General features: G+C 39.3%; 1 protein-coding gene across 1 annotated transcript in view; it reads right to left on the bottom strand.

The window, feature by feature from the left end:
• DCDC1 (doublecortin domain containing 1) overlaps nucleotides 1-27,758 on the bottom strand; it is a 383,998-nt gene that overhangs the window by 310,983 nt on the left and 45,257 nt on the right. The window contains exons 7-8 of the mRNA XM_067532113.1: nucleotides 13,778-13,983; nucleotides 775-868 (exon numbers count right to left, since the gene is read on the bottom strand). Coding sequence (XP_067388214.1) covers nucleotides 775-868; nucleotides 13,778-13,983 — 300 coding nt within the window. The remainder of the gene's footprint in view (nucleotides 1-774; nucleotides 869-13,777; nucleotides 13,984-27,758) is intronic.

Below are 27,758 nucleotides of genomic sequence, written 5' to 3'. Positions count from 1 at the left end.
AAATTTTAAAACATTTTAACAATTCCTTTTCCCCATAAAGAATGACTTGCTAGACCAGAATTTTCTTTGGAAGGCAGAAGAAAAAGGGACTTGGAATTTGACTTTTAAATGTAACTATAAATCAATGCCACCTTATAACTAGATACAGAATCAGAAATTTTTAATTAATTCCATTATTGGTCTCTGAAGTCATCATATTTGTCAGGAGCCAAGATGATATGCTCAAAAGGAAACTCCTTTAGATAACACTAAAAAAACTATGTTAAGAAAACATTAAGGTTAAAAGGTCAATTCACTCAAAAGTCAGAAAATGCATTATATGTATATATTGCAAAGGCTAATTACATATTAATATAGTTTGTTAAATAATATAGTTATTAAAAGAAAGCTGATAGCAATTCCTATACTTGGGTTGCCTAACACTTTCCACTATAAAAGATTCTTGTAACCTTTTCTTTGAAAAGCTCCAACACCTGCATTGTTTGCAGCAATGTAGTCAGGTAGGGGCAATGCTCTTGGGCTTTTCTTTGTCCCATGAAAATCCATTTTGGAGATTCATAATTTTTAAGGATAGAGAGGGCTATTATGATCATCATTATGTATCAATGTATATATTTACTAGAATATTTGCAATTTGTGGTGAATGCCATGCACTTGCCTACATTAGACATAAAGATATTGGTTAATTCCAGCCCCCTCTCTTTCTTTCTTAACTCTTTGCACTGGTAAATAAGAGTCCAAACACTTACATGTTTTGCATACATTTCTACTTACCACCGATGAAGTCTTCAATTTTTGCTCCATGAATGCTGTACAGATACTTTGCGGGTGAAGTAAGATTCATTCTTACTGTGCAAGCATCTAAAAACTTCACAAAAACAAAACTGTCTCACTAAAGATGGTTCAAGACTAAATCCTATTTAATTCAATAAAAAACTGCAGATGCAATCTTAATTAACTTACAAACCTCATACTTATATGGAGTAAGTAAAAGCCTGAACACAATGGTAAATTCATGGTATAAAGTTGTTGATCCTTTGATTCTCTCTCAGACCTAGACACATGGACAGACTAAGTACACATTACTTAGTACTGACTCTAAATCCAGTAGAAGTGTCTGCACATGCAAATCTAAAACAAGAAAGAAACTGGACCGTCCCTATTGTTTCTTGGAAAATCCAGTTGTATCCAAGCAGGAAAAAAGGCAAAATCATCAAAACATCTAATGTGATAAATATTTTTCACAAAAGGTGAAATAAGATAAAATGCTGAAAAACAACAAAAAGATGTATGTTTAAATAGTTAGATATTTAGTAGGACTGTCAACAATAGCAATCATTACAATTGTTTTAAAGGACAATGTAATTAGGGCTACAGATCTGTCATGGCATTTTTTTTTTATCTAAAAGCAGTCATGGTAAATTTAGTAAAAGTCAACAAAATTCACTGTGATCACTCCATGATTTTTTATTAAAAAAAAAATGCTGAGACAAATGAAATTCCACTATTCCTCATAGGCCAGCATCCTTTTCCTCCATTGCTGCCTCCTTCTCCTCACCCCACCAAGATGGCACCAACCACCTGCAGTACCACCCTCTGTCCTGGCACCTGCAACCTTACTCTCAGCCCAGTGAGAAGGAAAGGAGAGGAGGGAAGGGAGCTGGAGAGCAAATCTGACTCAGGCTCACCCTGCAGCAGTGACTCCTGTCCTGAGGGGTTGGCCTGGCTCCCAGCTCATCCTCCACTCACCCCCACAGCAGCAGTTTCTGCAGCTCCTATGAGAGTTGCAACCTGGCACAGATGGTTGCAGCGCTGCTCAGGTTTGGCTCAACCGCCCATTGACAGAGGGATGGTCAGGCCAAACCCAAGCAGCACTGCTACCTCACACACCAGGTCACAATGCCACTCACTGAAATTTAGCCTTGCTGCCACCCTGTCATGACAGAGGGATGGCTGGGCCAAACCTGAGCAGCACTGTGCATCTGTACACCAGGTCACAATGCCTAGAGTGAGATGCTGGGCCCAGTACCACAGAACAGGAGCCTCAGGAGCCACTGCTGCAGGATAAGTTTATTAAACTCACAGGCACAAAAACGTCACTGATCAACAGGAAAATTGTCATGTCCCTGACATTTTTCCTTGCTGTGACAAAGCTGCAGCCCTAAAGATAATATATAATTAAGATACCACTACTGTTCAGAAGAAAACCAAAGGGCTTGATCCTCAGCTGTTTCATCTCTCCCAATCTTGATGGCAACCCCTATCGCTGATTGCTCAAACTTATGCTGGAGTAATGCCTTCATATCCTCAACCCATCTCAAAACTTCCCTACATGGAAGAAGCAGCATATGGCATAAAGCCGGCTATGCAGGCTTTACACTACCAGAAACTCCCCACTTTGTCAGGGAATCACCAGTTGCTTCTTTATGGCAGTTGTATGTCACCTTTACATCATTCCACTGTGCAAAGGAGACTTAACCTGGATTGAGGATCTAGCCCTAAATATTTTGTCTTCATAAAAACAATTTGTGATATCATCATCAATCATTTATATTACACAAGAGCCAGGAGGCTGCAAGTGAGACTTGGTTATGTCTACACTGCAATTAAAAACCCATGGTTGGCCCATGACAGTGCACTCGGGCTTGGGCTCCAGGGCTGACAAATCACTGTGTAGACATTTGGTCTCAGGCTGGAGTCCAAGCTCTGGGATCATGTAAAGTTGGCAGATCCCAGAGTTTGGGGGCTCAAGCCTGAGCCGAACGTCTGCACAGCAATTTTTAGCCTTACAGCCTGAGCCCCACAAGCCTGAGTCAGCTGACTTGGCCCAGCCATTGGGCTTTTATCCCCATGTAGACATACCAACGGTGTAGATGATGTACATGCACACATTACAAGACATTCTGCCACAAAGAGCTCACAATCTCAATAAACAAGACAAAGAGTGCAAAGAAATGTTATCATTCCTTAATTAACTAAGCTACACAAAAGATGTTTACCCTGTGTAAAAGTGTTGGGTATGTAGGCACAGATTCTGGGTCACACTAGAGGTAAAACACAATGTGGCAATATCTTAAGAAAACTGAAATGATTGAAGCAAATTACTCCCTTTGAGTGATAGAAGAGTTTTGACACTCAGCAGAGGTGAAGAAACCCCTGTGGTACCTGCTGCTGCAGGGAAGAAGTGGGGGCTAGTATGCCTCTAATATTTTCTGCAATCATAATTCAAAGCTCTCAGTTTGTGTTAAACTCTAGAAATGTAACCATTGTTTCATTTCATCTCCCATCCGTAACAGAACGTACAAAGAGGCTGTTTTTGTATTAATTAATGTAGGTCATTAGTACTAGAAAATCATTTGCTCTTTGGATACAAATGTCTTGCTAGTAAAGGTAGAAGTTGTGACTACAGTACAACCTCTATTATCCAAATGCTTTGGAAGACACTGGGGAAATTTGGACAATTAGGTTGCACATAATCAAGAATATTTTAAATGTAAAAGAATAGAGATTAAGGGACACTGTTAGAAAAAAGTCAGTTTTGGAAAATCAAAACTATACTATAACATTTCCCCATCTCATTTATGTATATTTCTAGGTTGTTAATATTGAGTGATTCCTTCCATTTCTTTGTAGTTTTTGTATATATTGGCTAATTTTTTTCGATAACATTAAAAGAAAAGTGAACAAGATAAAATATACCAACAGTTTGGATTATATGAAATACCTATGACATTTTCAACATCCTGTTATAATTTCTGCAACTGAACTTCAATGAGAATATTACAGTTTCATACTGAAGCAATGGGATATTGTGATGGAGTGTACCAGGCCTTCTCTGCCCCCACATCAGAGACATTCCGATGCTGACGAACTCACCGAAAGGAAAAATATCACCTGAGAAAGACAGATTGTAAATTTAGATGTCCAAACACTGCCTAGAGAAGCCTTATACTGTCAGAACCAACAAGACTAGGGCTTAAGTAATCCTTGGATGCATAAGCACTGGAATCTTGAGTAGGAGGAGAGAGGTGATATCACTTCTCTATTTGGCAATGGTGCAACCACTGCTGGAATATTGTGCCCAGTTCTGGTGTCCACAATTCAAGGAGAATGCTGATAAACTGGAGTGGGTTCATAGAAGAGCCATGGGAATGATTAAAGGAGTGTAAAACATACCTTACAGTGACTGAGCATCTTAAGTCTATCTAATTAGCTTAACAAAGAGAAGGTTAAGGTGTGACTTTATCACAGTCTGTAAGTACCTACATGGGCAACAAATATTTGATAATGGACTCTTCAGTCTAGAAGACAAAAAGTATAACAAAATGCAATGGCTGGAAGTTGAAGCTAGCCAAATTCAGAATGGAAATAAGATGTATATTTTTAACAGTGAGGGTAATTAACCATTGGAATAATTTGCCCAGGCTTGTGATGGATTCTCCATTACTAGCAATTTTTAAAATCAAGGTTGGATATTTTCTTTGCTGCTTCTTCTGAGGAAGAGCCCTGGACAAATCTGGGACAGGAGAAGTGATCCCTGGCCCTAACCTAGAACCCCCAGGCTTGGATCAGAGCTTAACAATCAGACTGCACCTTCAGTAATAGTTTGTGACAAACTGCTTATTTTGTTGTGGAGTTTAAAAGCCCAGACAGGCATTTTAGTTGAATTTCAATTACTTGTTACAGGATTAGCAGGAGGTTCGCTGCATAAGACACCTTACTTATGATGAGTTCTGAAAAGATATAAAATGGCAACCTCTTATCCTTGAACTTTCAAATAATAGCCTTCCTTGGTCCTAAAAAAATTGTGTAATTAACAGTTACGTTTCAAGAATGGTTCTTGGAATCAGCAGCTTCATTATCCTATAAGTGGCTTTTTATGGATACTGACATGGATTCCAAGAAGAAAGTCCACAATCAGCTAGAAAGATTTTTATTAAACTGGATTCCACTTTTTGAAGAAGACCAATTCTCAGTTAATTTTCATTCTGTTTTTTCTTATGACCAGATTTGCCCCTGCAGTGCCTTCTCATAGCTTATCCTGTGTCAACTTGCCCAGCCTTGGGTCTCCATTGGTAGCTTGCTGCCTCTTGAGAGAGAGTGGCACTTTAGCCCTATGGCCAAGGCACACATCATTCCTACCCTTTCTGGGATGTTACAATTGAAATGAAATTAGAAACAAAAAACCAGGATTGTCCAGTTAACTTCTGTGGGACCCCACCCTTCTATTCAGGATTTGTCTTCAAACAGTCCATACTTCAGCCAGTTACCCAGGGTCTGGACATCCTTTCCAGCCGGAGGCTCATCTGACCAGCAAGCTAGCTCAGTGTCTGGGCTGCAGCCAGACTTCTCTCACATCAGGAGAAGCAGAGCTCTTCTCTTCTCTTCTTCCTAGACAGCCCTGAACTGGGCTAGACCTCCTCCTTTTAACTTCCCTATCCATGTCTGACATCTGCAGCAGGTGTAGCGGGGAGGAGTCAATTGGATCCACAGGCTCTCATTAACACTCTTATTGCCAGCGTGGGGCCTATCTGCCTCATCACATGTCCTTGCTGATTCCAAAATTACAGCATCAAAACCATTACTAGAATTCTCCAGATCTGTTTGACCTAAAGATCTAAGAACTGAATTTTATTAAAAATGTCTCCACATTTCTTCTCAATTTCACAAACTTTTCTGACCATTGCCAGAAAGTGTGATGGGCTAATCAAGGCATTTAGCATCTACAAGATCTTGATTGTCTGCTACTATTTGAAAGCTCTTAGCTGTCATAAATCTTGTTCTCCTTTGTTTAATGCTAGATTGGTTTCTACCAGCAGACTTGCCCCTGCTTCATGGACTTTGTACTCCTCCATCAGTGCACAGGAGGCAAAAAGGACATGGTCAGAATTCCTGGGCAGTCCTGGGTGTAATGTAAACTGTGTTGGGGACTGAACATGCCCCCAGAATTAGAGGAAAGAAAGATGGAGTAACACCAATTGTGGCAGTGTCTTCAGACCAATCACTTCTGCCCACCCCCACCTTTAGGTCCTGTATCAAGCATATCTTGGCTTGACCCAAGAATCTATTCCAATGTATATAAAGTGTCCTGGATTTGCAATAAAGTATTTAGAAGCCTATCAATCAAACAAGGCCTACAAGTCTGATTCTTTTATATACCATCACCAGTGAGGAGACTCACACACTATTCCTTCTGCATACAAGATCAGATCGTAATCTATGCTTACTCCTCACATCTGTATCTTCCTGCTTTTCTCTAGTCATCTATCATAGGTTTTAATAGAAATCCCACCTATGATTTATATATCATGCTGTGGCCAGTTTGTCATACCCAAATTCTCAGACCCTGTTGAAAACACATTGGTATTTCTCCAAGCAACTGAGCCAACATTATGCATTCAGAATATGATAAGTCTTTAGAATTATGCCAAAATCAAGTTACTTTTAATTTTACAAAAAGTATAAATGGCAAAAAAGAAATGTATAGTTTTAAAAATCTTTAAGATTTAATAATGTAAGGTGTTGAGCATCATGTGGGTAAGACAATTCATTTAAAAATATACAATCTTTTGTAGTGTTCTTTTAAATATTATTAGTATGGAACATATGCTTTGTTGAAAATGCATGTTTTAATATCCAGTATTCCTTTTTTCTATCTATAGTACTTGTGAATATGAACTATCTACAGACTATTGCAACTTTACAACAACAGCTATAATGAATGTAAATTTAATGCACACTAAAAAGTGAATCACTATAGGAATTGTGTGACTTAAGTCACTAAAATGCCAGTGAAATTACCTGTCATTCTCTGAAAGAAACCTATGATGACAGATTGCGTACAAGTTACTTTAAAGATGACAGAAATGGCAATACTTTGACCAGGGAAAATTCACTGTTCATGGAACTGTAGAAAAGAAACTGAAGACATTATTCATCTATCCATCCATCGTGCCCATTCCAGGTCACCCAGGTGAAGCTCCTACACTGTCTTTTTCAAAGTGCCTGTATAGAAAACCAGGTCTTGAGACAATGAAGACATTTTTTTCCCTAGCAGTGTGGTAAATTTCCCTAGCAGTGTGGTATGGAGCAACATATCTTGCTCCAATAGCAGAAACATTCTGCAACTGTCATCATGCACCAGACTTACAGTATGTCTACACCTCAAGTTTAAAGGTATAATTTCCATCTCCAGAAAACATACCCATGGTAGCACTGATTGAGCTAGCTCACTAAAAATAGAGTGTAGCCATGGTGGCCAAGTGGAGGTCTATTTTTAACAGGTTAATGATTAGAGCTAGCAAAGGTATGTCTCCTCAAACTGGAAACTGTACCTTCAAGCTCAAAGTGTAAACATATCCTTAGAAGCAGTTGTCACTCTACCAGACAAATACAATGAAATGGAAGAAATAACAACGAAAATACATTATCCACAAAGCTTTGTATTTTCTTGCTTTTTCTTTCCTTCTTTCACTCCCCAGTGCAAGTTAGAGTAGCTTCAGAACTGCTGTAACATGGAATGGCAGGTAACAATTCAGAAGGGGCTTCACCACCAGCCAGTATTGCTAAAGTACACTGTACTCCAAACCCATTCTTGACATGTTCCTGCCTTGCCCCGAACCTGCTCTAGAACCCCTCCTATGGCTGATATGGGGGAGAGACTGCTGTGTTTACTATGCCAAGTCCATGCCAATTCAGGATTCCTCCATGCTTGGGAACTCCTTAGCTGCTGCCTTAAGGAAGATTTAAGTTTGCAGAGATGCAAAGGGGACTTAGTAGTTGAGTATCTAGTCTCTATTTAAAAAACGTCTTCCAGGGATTTCATCCTGAGTTTGTTAAAAAGAATTATGGGTTTGTTTATGTCACTGAAGTCTCAGAAACATCCTGTGTATTCTTTAGTTAAGACCTCACAGAAGCTACGGATCTCTGAATATCCAGAAATCTGCCCTTTGATAAGAAAACAGTTGTAAACTTGAGCAGCATATGTCCTATAAATTCTAATCTGAGCTGGAATGCACACAGATTCAGGAATCAGGGCCTGCAGCAGAGCCAGTCTGGAAGCAGGGCTTGCAGCAGAGCCAGTCTCTAGGCAACGTAACAAGCACAGTTGGCCTATAGTAGGCTAGGTAACCAATCAGACAGCCTTTCTCAGGGAAAGACTGACTCCAGTTCCTGAATGAAATAACATTCACAGCTGGCCACATCACAGCAGGAGCTAAAAAAAAGGAGAAAATGTCAGGGACACATGACCAACACAGGAACTGATGCAGTGCTTGCATCCAACAGCACATTTAGAACTGAAGTACTCTGCATGAAAGCATCTCTTGAACTGACTTTTAGAATTGCACACACTCTCAATGTCAGTCCCATGTCAGCGCTGCTACATATCTCAGCACTTGGAATCATTTTGCTGCTGCTGCTGCTGCTTCTAGAGGAGTACAAGGTTCTGAAGTGCCTGCCTCTTTGCAAATACCTTTGACTGTGTTTAGTCCACAAGGCAGATGAAATTAATCAGATCCAAGGGATGTGAAGACAGTTTGGACTTAGAGAGATAGGGGACATAGATACAGCATTTAGTTTTCTGATTGTTACACATTTTCAACTACCTAGATAAAAGTTCGCTTTTTGCTACTTGTTAATTTTGTCTTGTATATTATAACTGATAATTATGTGAATGATGTCTTGAAAGGATAGTCTCGCAAAGACAGTTGATCACATGGGATCAAATTATCCTTTTGAAAAATAAATCAAGTTGAAAATTTGCTATTTATCTCAAGCATCAGCAAATCATAGATATATCATTCATAACATAGTCTCTAAAGGTTTCTTAAGTAAAGTGGGGAAAATAAATACAAGTTTTAACAAATCTTAATCAAAGATTAACCAAAGTAAATGTAAAAGCTTCTCTGACAGATTTAACTCTTTTGCTATTCACTTTTCTCCCTACCCTTAACTATTTATTTTATTCCTGTTTTCGATGGAGTTTGAAATTAACATGGCTTTTATTAACATGGATTCAGCATCATAGAATGGTATCAGCATAGCTCTGAATTGAGTTGTTAATCTGAGAAAGTTGTTCTCTTTCTTAGGTCTAATTCCATGGAATACGAAGTTCTTTTCAGCCTAGGTCCTATCCATACATTGTTTGTTTTTAAAATTTGGCTACATAAAAAACAAAAACTGATGTATTTTACCAAGAGGACAATCCTTCAGTTATTATTTTTAGCTCCAAACACTGACCTCTCTTAAAGGGTTTTGCTTTACTTTCCAGAGGATTTTGCTACCTAGATGAATCTCAGTGATATGTTGAAATTCATATTGCAACAACTGACTATAATTGGTAAAACTGGTTGTCAATGCCAGCACCAACTACTTTTATAGGATAATTATGAACTTTAGATTGTAAGTTCCTTGAGGCAGGGCATGACTATTTTATCATATGTCTGTACCGTGTTTAGCACAATAGAACACAGATTAGGATATGTAGGTGTTACTATACAGCATAATAATAATAAGATGCTTTCCAAAAGAATTGTGAAGTCAGAATGATCCCTTGCCACTTGACAAGCCACTAATCACATTCCTCTCCTCAACCTGTTATTCTGAACTTCAGAATATCCTCTTTTTAGATTCTAAAATGACATCTTCACAAATGACCAAATCACACACAACTTGAACAATTATGAGGAACTGAGAAGAGATGAGATCTCACAAGTACACCCTGGCCTGGTGTAGCATTCAACACTTGAAGACCGAGGCAAAGCAGCTATTTAACAATGGTGACATATCTTTATCTTTGATATACATTTTCTGTTATTGTTGAAGTGGCTCAATTATTGTTCTATTGCAAATAGTAGTCACTATATAAAAATCTAAGATGAATAGACAAATATTTGAAAAAACACTTATTGATAACTTAGATGTTTTCTACATTTTGCAGTTTTTTGCATTTTGCAGCTAATAATTTTTTTTCCTTTTCCTTTTTTTCCTTTTGCCAATTTTCCAAATATTTATTTCTAGTTTGTTTTAACTTTGAAATATACTTGGATAGGCTGTTTACCTCATTGCTCCAGTTCAGAGGGCAGACAGTAGGAAAAAAAACCCCAATAAATCCTTGAATGAGTTAAAAATGCCTACTTGGCATGCCCCATCAATAGATTTGCTGTTATAAGGTAGCAGTGCCTCAACAAGAAGTCCATATAATGGATGAATGAAGATGGGAGGATTTTGCATAATCTGGTGAATCTGGCTAGTGGACAGCTGAGATACAGCCCATTGTTGTGACATTTTGCCCTCATTCTTTATTGATAAAGATCAGATTAGAAGAGAGGTGGTCACTACTGGTATCATGGTTTCAGAGCAAGGTGAAGGAAATGTTCTATGTCCCCAGGCTGAATGGTCAGACTCTCTTGCAAAGATGTAGCAGATATCTGATGGGGTCAACACACTGTGTAGGGTGGACCCACTTCTCTCTGGTGGATGAAGTTTAATGAAAGTCCTACAATGGATGGTTACTGACTCATCCATGGAAGCAGAATATCCTCATGGCTTTAAGTGTGATTTTAAGTGTGGTTTAAGTTGTTCTCTTCTGAAAAGTGACCATGTACTGTAGCATTCTCTGGCTCAATAGATTGCTTTTGTTGTGTATTTAGTCCTATGTGCTTATTTTACAGACAAAAGTAAATTTTGAAAGCTTTTTTTAAAATCCCATTAGCCATATAGTGAGCTGCATTCTATTCCTTTTACATCAACAGAATTGTTTACTAAATTCTAATCAGCTACACCTGTGAAAGTCACTGAATACAATGTGACTACACATATATCAACCCATAGTAGGAGTTATACAAAGGTGCTGCCTCCCTTGGCCTACCCTGGCCAAGTGACAAGAAAAGGCAATTTTCAGTTCTGGTCAGGGCTCTATAGGACTCCCACCAGTAGATCCTTGCCTGCAAGAGGAAATGGATCAGCACTTTTCTTCATTGCCTTAGCCCACTTTCTATTAAGCCATTTTCACCCTCTTCAGAAGTGTCCAAGAGACCAGGGTTTGGATGTCTTGACATATTGGTTTTCCTGGAAGACTTTATGCCACGAGGGCCTTGCAGCCTGGGAGTTAAAAGGGCCCTCAGTGTTCAGAAGTTTATCCATTATTTAAAAATATCGTCTCATTTTAAGCATCTCTAACTTTTTTATTTTTAAGAGAATGTTAAGAAGATAGAGGTTGACCAACTCCTGGCACAACTGAACCTTGCTGGCTTTTCAGATGTGATTCAGTCAGGCTTTAAGACTGTGTAATGGCGCTGAATAACTCCTGTTTAATATGGTTGATTTCCTGCTGGCAATAAGGGGTAAAAAACTCCCTGTTCTTGTTGATTGTGTTTCAGCAGTCTTTGATTTTCTTGACTAGAAGTTGTTGGTGACAAGATTGCAGTTCTCAAGTTCCTAAGGAGAGGATGCAGAGGCTGGTTATTTTCACCTAACAGGATCTCTTACAAGGTGCTGTTCCATTCTATCCCCCACTGCTGTTCAACACATATATGAAGTCACTGTAGGAGATCTTCTGGAGTAATAGGTACAGCCCTATAGTTTAAATAGTACCCTCAGTATTATTTATAGACATTCTATGGTACTCATCACTATAGTATCTGAATTTGTCCTCACAATATCCTGTAATGTAGGGTAGCATCATCATCTCCATTTTACAGATGGAGAATAGAAGCACAAAGAGATGGAGTGTCTTGCCCAAGATCACAGAAGATGTCTTTGGCAGAGCTGTGAAGAGCCAGAGAGAGACTGGAATGACGAAGAGAAGGGAGTGTATTTGGGGGGAGATAAAATTACAAGAAAATGAAAGGGAAGGGAACAGTTAGAGGAGAAGAGATCAAAAAACTGAAAAAGAGTAAAGGGATAGACAAAAGCAAAAGAGACATAGTAAATTACATTTTGAAAAATATATTTAATAGAAAACTGAATGAGCATGTCAAATTAAACAAACAAATTTTATGCACATAGACTGAATTCCATCAGAAGCTCCTTTCTCCTCCATAACTGTACACAGCAAGACCAAAAATGCCTGGGTGATCTTTTATCCCTGACTCAAAGGAGAAATATGTTTGCTGTTTAAATTCACCAGATTGCACAAAAGAGCAACTATTTTAATAAAAAATGTCAGGAGGGAGAGATACTTTGGTGAGTGGGCCAGAGGATTTTATTAACCCCTTACCAAAATACTTATTTTATGGGTTGCTCAAAAGATATCGCTTGGCCTGCTTGCCTGAACATGCTAGTCCAGTCCTGCCTGTAGGTCCACAGGCTGCCCCGTTTGCTTGAACCATTCCCTGAACTTGGCAGCTTCTCAGAATAATTTTTATGTAAGAGGTGTAAGTTCAAGGTTTTGTACAATTTCTTATTGTAAATTAGACTCAGTGCAAATAGTAGTAAAAACTGTAATACATTCCACAGTGTGGGAAGATTTTCAATGGCCCACAATCCAGAGTTAGAAAGAAGAAAGATGTTTAGTCTCTCTCTTGCTGGGTACTTATATAGTGCTTATGTCTGTAATACCTTACGGCTTGTCTACACAAACAACTACTTGGCAGCAAGCTGGTGTGTGAATCTACCCTGCACTAGCCTGCTGCAAACTAACTGCCCACGTTGATCGTGCATGTTAGCAGTTCATTAATGCACTCTGATTGGTCCTGTTTCAAAGAGTACTAGACCAAAGCACATTAATGAACTGGGAATATGTGTCAGCAGTATCCACACAGACAGTTAGGCCATGCCTATATTTACAGCACTGCAGCAGCACAACTGTACTGATACAGCTGCACCGCTGCAGCGCATCTGGTGAAGACGCTCTAAGCCAATAGGAGAGAACTCTCCCAACGGCATAAAAACCCACCTCCTTGAGCAGCAGAAGCTATGTCAGCGGGAGAAGCTCTCCCGCCAACATAGCGCTGTGCCCATGAGCGCTTATGTTGGTGTAACATATGTTGCGCAGGGGGGTGGAATATTCACACTCCTGAGCGACATACGTTTTGCCGACATAAGCTGTAGTGTAGACATAGCTCCAGTCCACAGCAGACTAGTGGCAGGGTAGGTTCATACCCCAGCTTGCCACAAAATAAATGTTCACATAGACAAGTCCTAAGTGCTTGAAAATTACACCTGCCCTACTCTTTTTTTTTTTTTATATGCGATCCAATGGAATTCTTAAATAAAAGTGGAATGTTAGTGCTCCAGGCATCCAATGCAATGCCCATCGCACACAATAGAAACCTTTCCAGAGGCTTCAGTGGGAGGTGAATTGGGCGCCAAGGCTGTGAAAAGACAAAATTTACCTTTTCAGACTTATTTAAAAGATAACATGGAATAATGATAGAAATGCTGACAGTGATTTACAGATACTAACCATGTGTCTTGAAAGCTACCAGTCCACTTATGGATTTGCCTGATTATTTAAGTATTTGTTGTTATAAGAGCATAAATAAAGAGAACACATTAACCCTGAAACTATTAAATTGCCAAGAAAGTTGTTAAATATCTTTAGTTGAGGAAAATGATTTTTGCATCTAGTGTATTTTTAGGAATATGATACTGCATAATTATGCCATTTTAGTAACTTAAGACAAGCAATAAATATTGTACATATGTTTGAAAATGCTAAATCAAATCTATAAACTACTCAAATAATTAGTTGGAATAAAGAATAATTAACATGGAGGAGTGAGGCCAATTTTTTCCCCCAGGAAACGTGGGCTGTTTCATAAACAAAGTTTACCTTTTCAATTTGGTCCTGTGCTGCAATAATCTCATAGCCATCTTGCCCTGTGCAATTCTTAAACACCAAAATCCTGAATGAGGACTTCTCAACAAGCTTCTTCATACGATTGGAAAGTACAGGCTTGGTTTTCCTTCTTTTGACACCAGTAGGAAGAACCAGACCATTCATTGTCCACGTTACTTTCTTCATTAATGACAGATGGTCTGGAAGAAAAGAGGGGAAAAAAAGTAAAGTAAATATTTGGCTTCAAAATTAAAAATGGACACATCATGCTCCCTTTCCCCTATTATGTTAATAATACACACTGGCCTATCTCCATGTAGATGCTGGTATTTTCTGCAATACTATCACAAGCTTCCCACTAACCAGGACATAAGCTGTAGCAAGCTGTCTCCATTGATAGCCTGCATAAATCATCATTCCTGAAGGGAACAGATGTTCAGGGTATGAAAGAGTAATACCACAATTTAGTCATAATTAAAATTCACCCTTAGCATGCTTCTATCACTGATCACTGAGAAGCAGTTAGCTTCTCACCTACAAAAAGAATTGCTTCTCATCTCTTTTGCTTCAGGAAAATTAAGCCCGTTCCTTAACTTGTAAAGTGTTTGAATTCCACATTTGACATAGCATCCCGCAAAGGATGTTATTTTTCCTCCTTAACGGTGGATTTCCTTGCATGCTTAAGAGGATGACCTCTACATAGTGCCACTGCAGAATATATTTGCAACTACATGCAATAAGCTTGAACCCTTACTGGAGTTGCCATGCATTTTGTATAGGAAATAAATTATAGAAAATACATTGCTACAGATTAAAACCAGGCCAGTAAACACACTATTTTTGTCAGTAATAGTTTAGTCTCATCTATACATTTTCAAAAATAGAGTTCAGGAACTTAGCCATTTAACTCCCATTGATGTTAATGGGAGTTGTGTGACTAAATCACCATATATCACTTTGTAAGGATCACATTGACATTATTAGTGCTGGATAACATGTTAAGTGAATGCCACTGTTCTTTCTTTTGGTGAGTGGGTTTCAATTCGCATATTTTTAACATCGTGACCATTAGGATTTATTCCATTATGAAATATAAAGAGAATATCAATGTGTTTGTTTCCATTAAAATTACAATAATAAATCGGCAATGCTTCTTGCTGCAATCTGCATTAGTTGTAGAAGTACACTTTCCCTTTTTATTCAAGTACATTGCTATTTACAATGCAGCTGGAAAGATCCTCATTTATTCAGGGGCTCTGTTTCCCACATAAATATCCTCAGTGGATAGCAGTCTACAGAAAGTCAGCTGCTCCAATTCTGTAGTATGGGGTAGATTCTCAGCCAGTTTAAATAAGGTTGACTCTGTTGACTTCAGTAGAGCTACACTGATTTACAGCCACTGAGGATCTGACTCTATATAATCATCTAACCTAATGGTGGTTGCTGGAAGGCATTTTGGAATGTTTGTTCTCAGCCTAGAAGTGAATTTCGTTTTTAAAGTCTTTGCAATTCTGAGCAGTTTCTATTTTCTGCCTCACATTAGGAAGTTCCTCTCCTTAGGAAGTTCAGGCAGAACTCATGAATTTCCCTGTTTTCCCCACTTTTAAAACAGCCATTTTGAAGGCACACATAGCAACTTGTGTTTGGAAGTGGGATAGCCTTAGGCCTTTTGTCATCACTGAAAATCCATCCAGATTTGGCCAAGTTATAAGCACATGCACATACTCTGAGTTTGTTAGAAGCTGTCTGCTAACATCTCCCAACACTCCATCTACTGTGAGCAGGCCCTAGCCCCACAGCACACCCTTCATGCCAAATGCACTGAGCATGCTCCAGCCCCATGGAACTTTCTAAATGCCAACTACATTTAACCTCTTACAGGGTGGACATAGAGCGAGAATTCCAGATAGGATATAAATGAATCAACAACAGAAGCTCCCACCCCTTTAGCCTAGGGGAAGGTGTGCTGGTGTGGAGGCAGAAGGAGACCTTCCCCTGAGAGTCTATGCACTTCAAAGTCCTTTCTATTGAACAAGATCTCATACCCCTACCTTAGGAAGCAGCTAAGTGTCATTCTTCCCTGCAAATGGCAGCCATCTACCAAGCACCACCCCATGATCTGAGGTAACTCTGCAGGCACTTCTTCACTTTTCCTCTTCTTTAACTTAGGGCCCCTAAAATCAAACTACCAACAAACTTTTTCTGGTTCAGTCACACCCCTCCTTGGGGTTTGATCTATTAAAATAACAAAATAATTCCCATATAAAGGTCTCCAATTCCCACCAAGTTCATACTCCCACTGAGGACCTCTCAGTCCTCTCCTACTTGGAGATTTTTCCTGAAGACTCAAGGCTGCCTGCTAGAGCCTATTCACTCCCAGCAAATGTTTGTAGTCTCTCTTTCCCTGAATACCCACCTTTCTCTGCAGCTTTCTGATCCTTTTTATAGGACAATCAGATCCTCCACACCCAGCTGGCTCTACTTATTAAACTCCACAGATGCTTAACTAATTAAACCTCAACCCAGGCAGAGCTAATTGTACAGAGCTAACCAGCTCAAGGCCTCTCGCCCTTAAAGGAGTAGGCCACCTCATTACATCCCATTTTACAAATGGAGAACATGAGAGGTTATATGAGGTCATATCTGTCAGAGGTTGAAATATAAACCCTTCTCTAATATGGCAGACCCAAGTGTCAGCCACGTAGCCACACAATCTTCCAGAAATCAGATTGGTCAGGCATGACTTTTCCTTGGTGAATCCATGTTGACTGTTCCTGATCACCTTCCTCTCTTCTAAGTGCCTTAAAATGGATTCCTTGAGGACCTGCTCCATGATTTTTCCAGGGATTGAGGTGAGGCTGACCGGTCTGTAGTTCCCTGGATCCTCTTTCCTCCCTTTTTTGAAGATGGGCACTATATTTGCTTTTTTCCAGTCATCAGGGACCGCCCCCAATTGCCACGGGCTTTCAAAGATAATAGCCAATGGCTCTGAAATCACATCAGCCAACTCCCTCAGCACCCTCGGGTGCATTGCATCTGGCCCCATGGACTTGTGTATGTCCAATCTTTCTAAATAGTCTTGGACCTGTTCCTTCAGCACTACGGGATGTTCACCTCCTTCCCATTCTGTGCCGCCCAGTGCAGTAGTCTGGGAGCTGACGTTGTCTGTGAAGACAGAGGCAAAAAAGGCATTGAGTACCTCAGTTTTCTCCACATCCTCTGTCACTAGGTTACCTCCCCCATTCTGTCAGAGGCCCATACTTTCCCTAATCTTCCTCTTGTTGGTAACATACCTGAAGAAACCCTTCTTGTTCCCCTTCACATCCTTTGCTAGCTGCAACTCCAATTGTGCTTTGGCCTTCCTGATTTCATTGCAGTATTTTTATAATCCTTCCTAGTCATCTGACCAAGCTTCCACTTCTTGTAAGCTTCTTTTTTCTGTTTAAGTTCACCAAAGACTTCTTTGTTAAGCCAAGCTGGATGCCTACCATATTTGTTATTCTTTCTGCACATCGGGATGGTTTGTTCCTGTACCCTCAAAAAGGTTTCTTTAAAATACAGCCAGCTCTCTTGGATTCCTTTTCCCCTCATATTAGCCTCCCAGGGGATCCTTATTCTTGGTAGCATTTTGTGGGGTTTCTACTGTCTGGCCTTTCATGCACTGCCATTGCTATCAGAGAGCCAAGAACTAATTGTTGGGTGTAAAAATATTCAAACACACTTGAAGCAAGTTCCAACTGAGAGGCTATTTCCACCCTTTGACTGTTCCAGGGGAGGTGTGGCACTTTTGGTAGGTCTTCCTTTGGGACCAGTCTCTGCTCCCACTCTTCCTCCCCCATTGGAACCAGGCTTCTGGGGCTTTGTCATAGCAGGAGGCCATCTGGGAGGCCGAACCTGGCATTCAGTCCCCCAGCGTCATCTCCCTCAATGGGCCCATAAGTCTGCAGTCATTGGCCCCCTGGGGTGAGCATTTTCGGCGTTGGGTGTCTCCACCATCAGGGCGGCAGTCAGGTAAATAATTTTCTGCTTGCCTGGTTGCCTCAGCCAACATCCCACTCTTGCCCTCCAGCTGGGAGAACCTGCGTAAACTGTTCCAGCACCACTTATTTGGCCACCTGTTCCCCTGTCCATTTGTTGGGCTGAGCCACCTCCAGTAATGTTCTTTAAGACTCTGGCCATTGCTCGTGGTTGGGCCTCCTGTGGAAACATTTCCCAACAGAAGCACTGTTGGTGGATTTCTGACACGATAGATGTCTAAGATGGCTGCCTTGAGCTCAGCATAGTCTTGGATTTCCATGGCATCAAGGTTTCGGTATGCAGTTTAAGTGGGTTTGCTAAGTTATGATGCTAGCAAAACAGCCCAGCATTTAGCTGGCCATTGAACTGCTGTGGTGACCCTCTTGAAAGTGACCAGGAAAGCTTTCGGGCGATCCCCCAGCCCCACTTTTGTGAGTTTTACTGGGAGGTTTGTAATCGTGGTGGAGGCTCAGGCCCTGGCCCCAGCCGCCATGTTCATGCTTGCTCCTGGGGATTATAAAATGGCATAATATGTTGCACCAGACGCTATTGTTGATGTCGTGGCACCAACTCTCAAATGAGCTGTTGTTGCATTGCTTGCTACAGTTAAGCAGCCATTTGTTGAACATCTGGTTCTGCTGCTTGTGATGTTGGGCTGCCTGTTGTTTTGGCTGTCCATCAGCCACTTCAACAATTTGTCGAGGTCCATTTTTTCCTCTCTCTTTTTTTCCTTCTTCTTCTTCTCAAGGTCTTACAGCCCACATTCTCCACTAAGTTATGATGGTTGGTGCTTGATGGAAGCACCACCTAATGGTTAGAGGGTCAGTTCCTCAGTGCAGAGTGGTATTGGTAGGGGATCAATCAATCAGTCAATTGGGCTGTAGTCCAAGGCCCTGTGAGGGTTACCAAAGACTAGGCACCGAAGAGTACCTTACAGCTGCCCTACCTGGAGGCACTTCCTACCCTCTACTCTATAGACCAAGTTTTGCAGTCTGTAACAGAATATACAGAAGAAAAGGTATCAACTACACTTTGATACCTAGCAGGTAAGCTCCTCTTTTCCCAGAGGAACTGCTGTAGTGTCCCTTCTCCAAAGCTTCCACGGCAGGTCCTTCTCCCTGCCTTTTTGGGCCCCTTCTGAACAGTCTGGCTTCCTTTTAAGCTCCCCCTCCATCTGCAGTATGTTCTGCACGTGTGTCTGGGCAGGGTTGTCTGGGCCCAGAGTTGTTCTTTAACCTTCCAGTCCTAGTGCTCTAAAGGGAAGGAAGAAAATGAGTACTCCTCTAATGGTGGGCTACTGTATCTGGAGTTCTAGGGTGAGTTTCCCCCATCACCAGACTTGAAGAACAGTCTGGTACTGTAACATTATCAGTAGTCAATACTGAAATAAAGGGCAATCCAAAGGCTGAGGAAAGAAAAGGTGACTCAGGTTGCAAGGTCACTGCAGGATCATTTCATTCTGAAAATAATTTTGGTGTCAAGAAAGTCAGTGCCAGAGCATCTGCACTGCAGGGGCCAGCACCAAATTAATGGGTGCTGGTGTAATTGGCACCATGTATGCCAATATCAGTACCAGGGGTTAGTACCTAATGAAGTGAGGACCTCTGCCTGATATTATACTGTATGTGCTCAGTGATATGGTTTTGCCAGGGATCACAGGAATCCTATTTGCACTGTGAACTACCCTTTGTCTGAGTAGCCCTGGTCTACACTAACCTGGAAATTCAGCGGCAGTCAATGGGTAGCTTGTGTAACTCCTGATCGGCCGAGCGGGTCTACACTGACCGCTCAATCGATTCAGAAAGATCGATCTGATGGCGTCAACTTTGCCGCCATCAGTATAGACATACCCTGAGTAGCCTGAGGAGATCTGTGTCCCATTTTACTAGGTCCCAAAGAGGTGACCTACATCACTGTTCAGTGTGGGAACAATGTTCCTTTCTACCCCTTTCAGATAACTTCAGGGAGGAGGATTTATATCCTCCGTTGGTATCAGTGGATGAAGTTTTGGTGTCTTCAAAGAGTGAGCCCAAGAACTTGGTGTTGAGCTGCAGCTCAGAGAAGCACTAGATGAGAAGCATTTGCAGCCCTGAAGGCCCTTTTTTCTCTGGGGAGGCTCTCACTAAGCTCTCTAGGATAAAAACATTTAAGATGGGCCTCTCTCATTTCCTTTTCCTTTTGAAGAAAGAACAACAAATTGAGTCTAGAACAGGGATTTGCCACTTCTCCAAGGCAAAAAAAAGGCACCTTGAGTGCCCATCAAGAAACAGAATAGCTACATCACGGGAATGACAAATTTTGAACCCTGATGACTTTCTTTCCACCATAGAGGGTAAATCCTGGTAATGGGGAACTCCCTAACACTAATATAAAAATAAATAATAGATTCGAAGTGTGAAATGACTTGATAATGTTGCTCCTACTGTATTGATACAATGTGCTTTTTTGTGCCTCCCCTACTGTTTCTCTTTTTTTTCACCTCCCTTACTTTTATGGAATTACACCTACAATCATTTTACATAAATTCTAGTCTGAAAAATATCTTTTCAAAAACTACTAAAAAGATAACAATTTTTTGTCTACATTCATTTTACTTTTATGAAAATTATTAAATTTTTTTTCAAAGCTACAATATTATAGCTGAGAAATAAATTTAAAATATTTTTGTTATTATGACTCTGCAAAGTAGTTATGGCTTATAACATTAAATATGAAACAGCAAATCAAGTCTTTTCAGCTTGATATCTGAGTCTTCTAAAATCCAAATGCCCTGGCAGTAAGAAGATATAATGTTGTATTCAATAATATCATCTGTCCAAAATACAATTGCCTATGAACTTAAATTCATTATGCCCATGTCACATTCCTGTGTTCAACTAAGTTTATAATCACTCCCTTTTCTTTAAATACTTGCGTTCTTTGTTTCTGCATGTTCTGAAGTGTCATCACTTATTGCCACAGGCACAATGGCTATATTTAACTAATAATGACAGTGGTTGTCATTAGATTTTAAACTCAATAACACTAGTTTGACATATTATTTGAAGTATGTCTTAATTTTAAATCTGATTAAAATTACAAACATCTCATCTTTTATGCCAATCAAAATGTTGTCACCTCCTCTCAAACTTGTCTATGAATGCTTCATGTAAATAAGTCCTGGCATTTGTACCTGTTTAAAGTTAAGAGTCTTAGGTTGTAAAATATTTGTATATATTTATCTTGGAACAAAACACAAAATAGATCAGAGAGTCATCTGTGGTCACAATATTTCACCTAATATGAGCTTGGAGGCTTGAATCTACAAAAGTTATCACTTATTTCCTCAAAAAAGTAAAACAATAAATGTTTTAATTATTTTACTTTTATCGGGAAAAGATCACATCTAGTATTTCCTTAGTGAAATAAAAATTAATGCTAATATTACTCTAGTTAGTAAATTTAAACAGGAAATGAATATTTAAAAATGTTGCATACATTATAAATTCTTATAGCTATATAGAGACAGTTCAAAAGCACTGAAAATAGCTTCAGGATAGAGAATAATGGACCCCAGAAACTAGAGAATTGTTCAAAATTGTTCAAAGGTTCAGAAGATAGAACTTAACATTTGGTAATGTCATTGAGTATAAATTCTGCCCCCATTTGCACCCATGTAACTCCATAAAGCTCCAATGGGCTGAAGAGGTGTAAATGACAACTAGCTGGGGTGAGTGCTTGCAAGGACTCAGCAACAATGGACAGTCCTATGAGATATCTATATCTATGTATATATATATGGGATAGGGGAAGGGTTGGGAGTGAAGAATCCCTCATTCAGCAGCTGCTCCTTCAGGCACGGAGCAGCCTCAGTTATGCTGGTCGTGGGAGTGTTATACATTGTGCAAATATGTTGCTGTTCCAGTGTGCAAGGAAGGTCTTTGGCCCTGCCCCCCAATCCAATATGCCACAGGCAAGTTAATAGTTCACAACACAGCCTAAATGGTTCCCTGACTGTGCAGCAGAGACATAAAGGGGATCTCCCAGGCAGGGGTAACCAGTGTTTGGCACCTTTTTTCTTTCCTCACCCTTCTCTCTCTCTTTAGACAAAAACACTGGATCTGGAATGCTGGAGGCTCAGATGATTGTCTTCTTCTGGGTCTGCAAGGGATTTTTCCAGTCAGCACAATTGTCAATCAGATTTGTAGTCTTTTTTACCTTCTTGTTGTTATCAGGGTTTGTTGTGTTCGGTTTTTTGTTTGTTTGTTTGTTTTTTATTTTGTTTTTTTGTGGGGGGGAGTTGTCAGTGATTTAATTGTTACAATTTATGGATGAATTTTAGTGAAAATTGCAGGTTAGCAAGGGTCAATTTGGGGCCCTTGCTGTGGACTATTCAGGTATTGGCTCTGGGCAATGGCATAGTGTACTGGAGATGCAAGCCTCAGTGTTTTGCACAACTTGACGACCACCTCATTTACGTCATGCAAGGAAAGGGGCTAGACTGTGGCTATCCAGATTAAATTCCTTAGGTGATGGTAAGGGGAAGGGTGTCCTACTAAATCTTCTGATTTCTGATGCTTCTTAGCTCATCATGGCCATCTGGAAATCCATATTGGTATGGTCCTGATGGGGAGTAGTTGGAGAGCTGTTACCCCCAGTTAAATTAATGGTTAATTTAAATAAAGTTACACCCTCTACATTTAACCCATACTACCGTGTCTGTATATCACTGTTTCTGTGTCCAGATTAATGAGGACATAATTTAGCCCATTTTTTGGCACGTTATCTTTCAACATACAGGACGGTATTATTATTAATAGTTATATTACAGTAGTATCCAGAGGCCTCAGTCAAGATCAGGACTCCATGTCTAGGTGCCATACCAACATATAAAAAGACATGTCTCTGCCCCACACAGTTTACAATCTAAAGTCCCTATCCTGCAATTGTATTCATGTGGGTAGACTCCTGAACATGCATAGTCCCATTGAAGATTTTAGATTGTTTTATTGCAAGGCTACACAGAGGAGAAAGAAAAAAAATTGTTAATTTGATTCAAATGAAATTTTGTTAATTAATTTAGTTCATATGCTTCATTATTTATAATATATTTATATCATGCCAGGATTGTACATATATATTTATATGATATGGTGTCCTCTCACTCATAGTTTACCCCAGACAAACCTATTAAAGATCACTTGTAGTTCTATAGTATGAAACACAGCTGTTCTGGAGACACTGTAATAACATGTACCTTAGGACACTACATAAATATGCAATACAATGAAGCATCATCATTCCATAAAGTTAGAATCCATAAATGAAAGAATGGAGGCTATACACACAAAGGGGTTATAAATCATCTCTGATAAGCATCATATTAGAAAGACTATTTAGAGTTAATCTTGTTGATAATTTATGTAATTACTGCTGTACTAAGTAGACCTTTCCCAAATAAAATGTTGTTATTGAAAAAAATTGTTATTTTCCTTAGTAACTTCTTCCGTCTGAAATATGGGTCCTATTTGGTGGTACAAATTATATATATAAAATGTATAACTAGGCCTTATTTAAAATCTCTAGCGTAGCTGCTTTCTCCACCCATGAACCTTGCCCGGTGTGCAAAGGAAGGTAAAAATCCATGGTGGTTCAGCGATCTGTCATGGGGGAAAATTATTTTCCAGCTCTGCAAAAGGCCAACAAACTAATCCATGACAGATTGGCCATGTCACTGTGCTTTTTTTTAACCTTCCTCTAAAAAGGCAAAGCTCATGGGGTGGGAGAAAACAGCCATCTCCTGGGGAAGGAATAGTAGTTAAAAACTAAAAACATATATTGTGTGATTATGGTGACATCAATGGGAGTCCACAAGTCTGGAAGGATTTATCTGTCATCACTTGGGATAGAAGTTGTTGCAGGAATAAATATATATATGTTTTGACCTAAGATCCCAAAATCTGGGGTAGAGCTTGAGAAAGGAGAAATCTATAGGCAGAAAAAGCATAGCACATGAAAAATAGGACCTTACTGCCATATTCAGGCATAAGGCACCCTCAGAGAGACTCCAACTGTCTATAGGAGACAATGACTAAGTGAGGGATTGAAGTTTAGTCCAGTGTGTTACATACTCAGGCACTGGGTGTGCCATCAGAGAAGAGACCATGAGAACTGAGGGCTGCAGTAAATTAAGGGCTTAATCTGAATTGAAGTTTTATGTAGTTAAAGAATACAATAAAGTTTCTGCCATGGGACTCTAAAATAAAATTAGATGAGTTTTAATGGCACTTCTCCCAGGGGCAACACCAATTAGGTTTTCTGAAAAACAAAACTACAGGATATGAAAAAACTAATTCCTAAGTAAAGAGATAAATAATGGGTCTAATTCTACTTTGAAATAAGACAATTCAGGATGGAACATTTGTAACCTACAATATCTCCATGCTGTACATTCTGAGAACTTTATCCTGAGATCAGGAGTCAAGTGAGCTGAAGGGAAGGTGCTATCCAGATACATATTATCTGCATATGCAACAGTAATATATGTGTATTTAAAAACCAACTATTAATTACATTAAAATATGTAATAAAATGTATAACTCCAAGTTCATTAAGCTAATGCATTTTTTGAAAAATAAAATATGACAGAGCATTTAAATTTCAATGTGCTTATGAGAAAAAGTGTTTTACTGTTATTTGGAATGCAGCTTGGAACTGAAACATTTCCAAATCAGTCAATAATTAAATAGTGAGAATCCATCATTTTCACTGACACTTACTCCTACCAGAAAAGATGGCTTATTTTAAATGTGCTCACAAATATTCTTGTCAATCAGGACCTGTCACAGCAAATTATTTCGTTTTGTAGATCACATGATATTTAACAGGAAATTTCTCTCTTCACATTTAAATATAGATCTGAAGCACAGTATCAAGAATTCTTTTCAGAGATTAGATTTTTCTGTAATTGATTCTTTACGATGTAATATATAAAAGATGGAAAATCTTATTCATAATATTCCGTTTCACTTCTAGTATATAGACCTGATGACTCAGGTATCACTGCAAATTACAACTCTAAATGCAATATAGTACAGTGGGTTACGTAGAGTAGTAGAAATGAGACTGATAGTGTACTGAACATTTTAACCTCTAAAACTCACATGCAGTAGTGGGAATTCAGTTTCAGATTATTAGAAATAAAGTACAACATAATGCTGAACAGTTTATAAAAAAAAATTTTGCTATGTGGACAAAGAAAGAAATAATAGGATTCTCTAGCCTATTGCTAAATGTAATAAATTACTAACCAGTAGTCAAATATTCTGGAGTCCAATAAACTGTATATTTAAAATGTTTCCCATTTCCATTTTACCTCACCTACCTCATCTAATATCCTGAGATCAACATGGTTACAACAACACTGCAATCCCATTTCCAGGGACATCTATAATCTTTCATCAAAAACTCTAACAGTGGTTTCCATTTTAATTTGAGAAACAGAAAAGTCAAACATTGAAATAAAAATTAACATTTCTGCTTACATGTTTTTTTTTTTTTTTTAAAGTTAATATTTAGAGGTTTTTTGTGCCAAGAATTGGCATAAGTGTGCCTGCCAGCTGTTTTAAAGATACCCCTCTATACAGTTCAGTCCCGTGGATAAAGGAACTAGACTGTGAGTCAGGAGACTGAGTTCTATTTCCTGTTGTGTGACCTGGAGCAAGTTAATCTGCATATCTGGGCCTTAATTTCCCTTTGTGTAAAATGAAGATAATGATACTTAATCTATTTTTTAAAGTGATTTTAGGTCTATGAATAACTGCTTTGTAAGTATATATGAACTACTGTTGGCTGTCCCTCAAAATTACTGGTACATAGTCAGCACAAACTTATTAAATGACAAAAATTATCTCAAATTATTTGCCTGAATTAAAAAAAAATTAGAAAATGGTGATTTTTATCTTTGACTTTAGGAGGTAGAGTTAGAATCATTCAAATGAAATTGTTCCTGAGGTTCCTATTCCTAATACCCATCCCTAATGCTCCCCCCAAGATTGTTTCAATCTCAAGACATATTTGTAGATTTATTTGAGCAGAGGGGGAAAAGAAAAATCAAATATAAATGTTGATATGATTACAATGAAACCAAAGGACTGGCCATCCCAAATTTCATCAAACAATATCAGGCAGCCTACCAAGGCCTTGACCCAGCTGAGCACTTACTCATATACTTAAAATTAAGCATGTGTGTAATGTCATGGAAGTCCATGAAACTATTTTTGTATTTAAAGTATGTGCTTAATTGCTTTGCTTGATAGGGCATCCATATCTAATTAATTGGATTTTAGACATCCCAAATGCAGTGTGGTTATGCAAAGAGCAGTCATTCTTCCCTATTATTCCAGCAGTCTTTACAAACTCTTTGAATGCCAAATCTTGCGCACAAATTAATACATGAGCTAAAAATACCTTATCTGGAAACAATTAAGAAACTAGAGACCTAAACTTACAATTTACAATATGTAGGCTGAAACTTCAGTGGGGCTCCACACAGGTGAAAGGGTCCTCTTGTGTACTCTAAATTGCAGAATTGGGGCCTGAGGCTAAAATTTTCAAACCTGAATATCTTAAGTTAGGTACTGAAATAAAAGTGGCCTGATTTTCAGAACCCACAATCCCATCAAAATGAAGGGGCTCAGAAATTTGAAAATCAAGCCATTTTTATTTCAGAGTTCTTTTAAATATGGATTTAGGAGCCAAACTTTAGTTACTTAAATTTTCAAACTAGGCCTCCAAAACCTCCAACTCCCAGATGATACATATCTCAGATCTATTAATCTAAGTTCATATGGTGCATACTACTATAATATTGAGCACCCCCTGCAATTAAGAATTGTACACATAAGATGTCTCTCTCATTCTCTGACAAAATGTGTACACAACTACCTACTCACTCTGGGCTATAGGTCTATTGTGGAGAGAATGCCACTGGAAATTTATCATACATTTATTATTCACTCCAGTAATTACAATGGGTTCAACTATGAGATGCCTAGTACACCTGTGCAAGGGAGCATGCAGAGGGAAGAGAATTCTCCAACAGGCTGCTGCTACTTCTCCTGTGCAAGTGGGCAGGAAGTATAAGGAGGGGTGTAGAGTGATGATGATAATGGTTAATAATGTGTTGTAAACATTTTTATGCTTCCTAAATAAATAGCTATTAAAAATTACATAGTTCTGTCTTGCAGTTTAGATGGAACTGAAGCATACTCCTGAATTGTTCTATAGCCTTGGTCTTTAGCAGAGTTGAAGCATTATTTGGAACCATGATTAATACACTCTCTAGTCCTATCTACCCTACACAACCAAGACATATTTTAACTATTGAAGGCTGCAGTGTTGTAACTGGTCTGATTCAAACAGGGATCCTGAAGACTCATAAAATATATACTTACAAAAATTCCCTCCCTCTTTTGGGATACCATCACCTGGAAGGGGAAAAAACTGAGGAAAGCTTCCCCCCCACATACATTCCACTGTGGCACCTTCACTCAGGCTTCAACCCTTAAAGAAAAAGTGCTGAAGTCCTCCGAGGTGGCACCAGATCACTCACAGATAGAGGAAGCTTCCTGCTGGTACACCACCACCTGAAGAAACACTCCCCAAACCTTTGCTGGGACACCATCCTCATTTGTGTGGTTTGGAAAGCCAAAGAGAACGTTCTCCACTGGGGCCCCAACACACTGTTCTCAAACTCCCACCCCTCATGTCTCATAGAGCAACAGAGTGTTCATATGTCAGCACATGCTTGATGAAGCTTCTAGTATGGAGCTGAACAACTCATTTATGCTTTGAGTGTGTAGAATGAGGAGCCTATTCTGAGCATGCTCAGAATGTCAGTCAGTTACTTACTGTGAGGGACCCTTCCAGCTCAGGCTTTTTGATGCAGCTTGTGCAGTTTGTTAGAACCTGTTCTGCC

The sequence above is a fragment of the Emydura macquarii genome, unplaced genomic scaffold (assembly GCF_026122565.2).
Source record: "Emydura macquarii macquarii isolate MOO-44397 ecotype Brisbane River unplaced genomic scaffold, CSIRO-AGI_Emac_v2 contig_3240, whole genome shotgun sequence".
NCBI classification, from domain to species: domain Eukaryota; kingdom Metazoa; phylum Chordata; order Testudines; family Chelidae; genus Emydura; species Emydura macquarii.
Note: the sequence above shows the minus strand (reverse complement) of the source record. Positions and strands in the feature narration are given on the sequence as shown.